The following is a 6,119-nucleotide window of genomic DNA, read 5'->3' on the forward strand; positions in this document are numbered from 1 at the left end:
TGTGACCTAGACAAGTTTTATGACAAATTCACCCAGCAACTGAACAGATTTCAGTGCTTCTACATGATCTTGTTACCTCTCATGACCACCAGAGGGCGTCAAAAAAAGCATTTTGGTTGTAGAAAAAGTTACCGATTAATTGCATTTGCACTTTACTTCCCATGTGTACTTTTTAGTTACACAATCTTAATATCAAGTTCCCTGTGGGCTGTTGACAGATAATGACAGCCAATAAACAAGCAGATATGAAGACAAAGTGAAGTAAATAAACTGTTATTTTTTTACAATATGCATACTACCTTTTATTCCCATTAACTACAATGGTAACTGTAGCACCAGTCGTTGTGTTGCCATCGACCCTCTTCCCGTTTTCAATCTCTTGCAGCAACACACAAGTTCTAGTCCGAAGCTCCGCCCTTTCTGCAGGAGGGGCGTGTCTAATCATTAGCCCCTCCTCCATTGCTGTTATCTGTATTTTCCTCCGTGTTTTACATCCTCGTCCCCCACATAACAGCTTGGCGTAAGCGGACCTGAAGTCTCTGTTAAGCGTAGCGTAAAGTATAGGATTTAGTGCAGAGTTTGCGTATCCTAGCCAAAGCACCACTGACTGCGCCGTCCGTGGCGGATTATCTTCGTTGCGTATCCCCATTATCGTGAAAAACGTGAAATACGGGAACCAGCACACCACGAACGCACCAAGCACAACCGCAAGCGTCACTGTCGCTTTGTGTTCACGCAATGCAAGAATCGTCGCGCCTGGAGCTGACGACGAACCCCGTCGGATAGAAATGATCCGTTTCGCCTGCATCCTTGCAATGCGGAAAACTCGGTGGTAGCTCCAGCACATGGCCACCAGGGGGAGGTAAAACGTCGCGAAGGCGTCCACCAATACGTACGCTGGATTTAACTCAAATCGGCAGTCTCGCGCAGGGTCGCCCTCGCGAATATTTTGCACGCTCAAGTCTCGCGTATTCCAGCCCATGTGGATTGGGACAAACGAAACGGCAACTGAAACCAGCCAGATGGTCGCTAAAATCGCGCCGACGTGCCACGGAAGCAAAAGCATTGGGTAGCGCAGCGGGTCGGTGACCGCAAAGTAACGATCCAAGCTGATAGCAAAGAGATTGAGTATGGATGCAGTGCATAGCATGACGTCCAACGAAATGTAGATGTTGCAGAAGTGCGCCCCTAGTGGCCAATCGCCCGTAACTTGGTAAAGGGTGGAAAACGGCAGCACGAGAGCGCCCAGTAGAAAGTCTGTAACCGCTAGCGAGACGATGAAGCAGTTGGTGACGTTACGCAGGCGTCTCGTAGAGCACACAGCCAGACAAACCAAAATATTCCCGCTGACCGTGAGGAGGATGAGAAGCGAGAGCGTTACGGCTAGTGCTATCTGAGATGTCATTCTTTGTTTAGTTGTTGTTTTCTTCACTGTTGGATTTGTTATTGGCAGAGAAACACTAGGTAGACACTAGGTTGTGTGCTTGACTCCAGAGAATGCACATATTTGCATCTGTCAAATGCAAGGCAGTTTTTTAGGTCAAGATGTTCAGAATGCAAGGCCGTTTTTTAGGTCACAAATGCATGATTTCCTTCACAGTTTTATGTGTAGAGAAACACTATGAATGCAGGTGTGTTTCTGTGTGTGTTTATCTTGTTTTCTGTTATTTCTTATTTGCATCTGCCAAATGCATCAATGCAAAATGCAAAGCAATTCTTCAGGATGTTTAAACAGGTCCTCCGGTGTGTATTCCCAACGGTCTCCTTCCACACTGCAGGGATCGTCCACCTCCTCCATTCATCCATCTGTTCATCCATCCACCTTCCGTCCATTTATATTCTTGTTCCAGACCTCCGTTAGACTGAAGTGTGTCGGCCTCTGCTGGTCATAGTGAGTTACTACATTTTTCTCTCTCTCCTGTTTAAAAGAGAATAGAGATGCATTTTTTAGATCAGAGGTTGTCAACCTTTCCCAAGCGAAGGGTCTCCTAATATAAAAAAGACATTGCATAATATATACCATTAATAACATTAAACGACATCTCTGTATTATGCTAAACTAATGCTGGCTTTTGCAATACTGTTTTGCAAACTGGTTTCATTATATCTTGTGTGACATGATATTTTATGCTATTTATTTGGGTTATCAGTAATTTTTCCACATAGCTTGTTTAACCTGTACAGGAAGTCAAACGCTGTGACTGAACCACGAAACCCACTGTCACCCATACAAATGTCGCAGCGATGCAGTTTGGTCTGCGTTTTTGTTGCGTTTTGCTCTTAGAATAATATTTTATATGAATTAAGAAATACAAGCAATGTTTTATAGCAAGTATCTCTGTATATTCAGACATCTTGCAATAGTGATAGTGAATCAAGGTATTTTTCCGGACATACACTAGGCGCGTTTCCATTACAGATTTGCGCAAAACTTTCGCGATTTTTTTCTAAATGTCGACAAAAAATTATTGCGAAATGACGGCGTTTCCATTAACCGATGTTATGCGACTAAAACGTAATTTTTTCCTCTCGCGATAAGTAAAATCATTCCAAAAACCATGACAACAGACGTTGGTGGGTTTATGTACTATATCCCAGCCACTGCACTGGCCATTATTATTAATCGAAGGAGACGTATGTGTGTACTGTTATCCAATCATTAATGGTAAGGAACGACCCTTATATTGTGAGCGGCACATATGAGGAGTTTCTGGGTGTTTCTCCCTCATTTCTGCTTCGAGGTCTTGATTGTGGCATGTCTTTGAGGTTTAGAATCCAGTATTCCTGTAATTCTTTTGTCTTTTATGAGTTTAATAAAGAACTCTGTCTCGTATTCTGTCCAAACACACCGCGTCGTCTACGTCAGGTGACCGTGACTGTAAATGCGCAAACACTGTTTCCATTGCAGTTTTGCGAAATATTTATTTTTCAAATTGCCTGAAAAACCTCCTCATGAGAGCGTAAAAACTTTTTTGCGATAAATGGGAGTTTTTGCGAAATTGACGTGTTTCCATTGGGCGTATTTTCAATTCGCGATTTCAATTTGCGCAATGTGAAGGGTAATGGAAACACTGCTACTGTTTTAAAAGTTTAGGGTAAGTAGGTTTTTTTGAAAGTTATTTTTGGAAGAAAGAAAATACTTTTTAACAAGAATGCATTAAATTGATCAAAAGTGACAGCAAAAGCATTTAATTAAATATAATAAATAAAAAATATCCTGAAAAAAATTAAGCGCAATTTCCACAAAATAAGCAACAGATACGTTTCTTGAGGATTTCTGAAGGATCATGTGACACTGAAGACTGGGAAATTCAGCTTTCATCACAGGAATAAATTACAGTTTACAATATATTTACATAGAAAACAGTTATTTTAAATTGTAATAATATTTCTCACTATTTTACTGTATTTTTGATCAAATAAATGCAGCCTTGGTGAGCAGAAGAGACTTCTTACAGACCCCAAACTTCTGAACGGTAGTGTACGTGACTCTTTACATCCATACAACACAATAGTGTGACATTGAAAACTACATCATTAAGGAAAGATACACATTCTTCCACACAACAAACACGGGGTCAGTGTAAACAATGCAGAAAACAGTTAAAACAGTCAACAACTAGGAATTGTGCATGAATAATTCATAAAGCAGTGCAGACTGGGAAACAGTCCTATATCCTCAGTCTTGAACATCATAGGTTTACTTCATGTTTGCCGACCCCTGCTCTTTATAGTAACACTTTTGGAAAACACTTTGAAATATATAGAATACTCTTATGGCGCTCACTAAAGCAGGTGATAATCAGGTTTCAGCTCACACACACACACACACACACACACTCTTTCTCACACGCACTCACTCACTCACACTCGCTCAATCACACACACACACACACAATTATTCAGGTCTTATAAGAGCAAAAATTTGTGCATGACTGAAATTTGAAGATTGAGAAATTATGCGTGTTTGTCTGGCTGCAAGTTGATCATGTTAAACACATTTATTGCAGAGTAACGTAATGCTTTCTCAGGCAAACACACATTGTGTGTGCGTGTAGGACAAAAAGTTGAAAGGGAACAGAATGCTCTAACACTCATATTAGTGTGTAGCACAACAAAAATGGCACATTACGATCAAAGCCTGAGTGGAGATAATGTCATATCTGCACACATTACCTTTGTTCAGTGTTCAAAGTAAACACACTCTTTTCTTCTTGCTCTCAGAGACTTTATAAGCACTCGTTAGCGGCACATACCTGGATATTCTGTATGAATAGATTCATACGACTTGCAGTTTTTCCTTTTTAAAATGCTCACAGACCTTGACCTTGCATTTGCCGAGAGCTTTTCCACGGTCGGTGTCGGTGTGTGTGTGTGTGTGTGTGTGTGTGTGTGTTTGTGTGTGTGTGTGAGAGAGAGAGATATGAGGTAGAAATTAATATCTGTTAACTGGGTCACTTATATTATGCAGTATGTTTCCATTTCTACAGCACGTGTCTTTACTATATTGCATAAAATATTAAACTCACCATTTCTGCAGATAGCTAATATGATATCTATCTGCAGAAATGGTGAGTTTAATATTTTATGCAATATTCTTTTCTTTTTTTTTTATCCCAATGCCATAATGAAGGGAATCTGAAATCATTGTACTCATTTACTTAGACCGGATATTAATTTCTGTCTAACATGAAAACTACTAATTGATTCAGTATTCCATCATTTTTTCTTTCTCTAATGTTCTTGGCAATGTTTTAATTGATTTTTATAAATTTTTCAATTTATGTGTTTTTTCATAAACACCTTTTGTTATACAGGTTGAAACTCTCTCTTTACACCAATAATAGCAATCAATAATAGAAGTTTTAAATATTAAAAAATGTTTGGGACTGCTATTTAATATTTAATAGATATTCATCAGTGTTAGTGATATTCTTACAATCGATGTGCATGTTAAAGTCCTCCTGTGGTGAAAATCAAGTTTTTAATGTTGTTTATATGTCTATGTGATATTTTTAATATGCTTTAAGACAAACCCTGTGTAAATTCATAAGTCGACACCATTGCTGAGTATTTTCTCCTTAAAACTGCAGTGAACCAAAGACAGTCTCAAAAACAAGCTTTGAAATCGCTGGTGTTTCTGACGTCACAAACTACCTTGTAACCAATCAGATCAACGTGTGATCGTCAACCAGTGGATCTCTGAGCTGAGTGAGTGAGTGGAGGCGGGGCTCATTTGCATATTCATAGAACCGCGCATACTAAATGAGGCAAGGGAGTTACATTCAAGATATTTCAAGGCATGACGAATTGTTTTTTCAAGCAAAAATTTTTGTAAAAATGTAATTTTGGTGATCAAAGATTAGTTTTAAGGGATACAATTAAGGACTTTAAGTAAAGTGGGACGGTACTTGGGTGTGTGTCAACCATTTTTGAGAAATAAATTAGCTTGATTCAAATCCAAACCATTTGGGAACCGCTGGTCTCTATCTTAGTATCATTCATTTAAGTATCAGTTCGTTTCTCCTAAAATGTTTGAGTTCCCAAAGAGATCTCTGACTTTTGATTGCAGACTTTGGCAAATCTGAGCACAACTGAAGACACTGAGATTCTTCTGAAACTACAGGGGTCTTTCTCTCAGGAGAAACATCTGAGAATCAGGAGACTTCAGCAAAAATCTCAAAGTGAATGTAATTGTGTCGTAAAAGAAACATCTGAGATGTATTCAGCAACTTGCTTGTGATTCTACAGTATGTGGGTCTCTCTGATTTTATGTCCTGCTCTTTCTCATTATCTCTCAGAGAGAAAAAGCTGTTCTTCCCTATAAAAATAGATCTGATTTAATGATTTTGAAACATATGGACTGTTTAATTAACCTAATGTCAAGCGTTAACACTTTGTTTGCGGTCTCCACAGCTCATTGAGATGCACATTTCTCCTCCGCTAGTGCTAGAAACCTTCTCCATAACAGCATGTTAAACTTTAAACAGATTATGAAATATTTAACATTTCTTTCGGCAATGTCAGCACGGCACATCTGTCTTCTGACAAGTCCTTTTCAATTAAGATCGTTTTCAATTTCACTTTCAACTAAAATGACAGTATTGATGCTGCAAAGT

The 6,119-nt window shown here is 39.0% G+C and overlaps 1 protein-coding gene across 1 annotated transcript; it reads right to left on the minus strand.

The window, feature by feature from the left end:
- Positions 1-295: 295 nt before the first annotated feature.
- hrh2a (histamine receptor H2a) lies at positions 296-1,421 on the minus strand (the record flags this gene model as incomplete). Its single annotated transcript, XM_084132503.1, has 1 exon — positions 296-1,421. Exon 1 carries the CDS (start codon positions 1,403-1,405, stop codon positions 296-298), a length of 1,110 nt encoding a protein of 369 aa, XP_083988629.1. The 5' UTR covers positions 1,406-1,421.
- Between the last annotated feature and the right edge of the window lie 4,698 nt (positions 1,422-6,119).

Source organism: Abramis brama (genome assembly GCF_963993115.1).
Source record: "Abramis brama genome assembly, chromosome: 13".
In the NCBI taxonomy this organism is placed as follows: Eukaryota; Metazoa; Chordata; class Actinopteri; order Cypriniformes; family Leuciscidae; genus Abramis; species Abramis brama.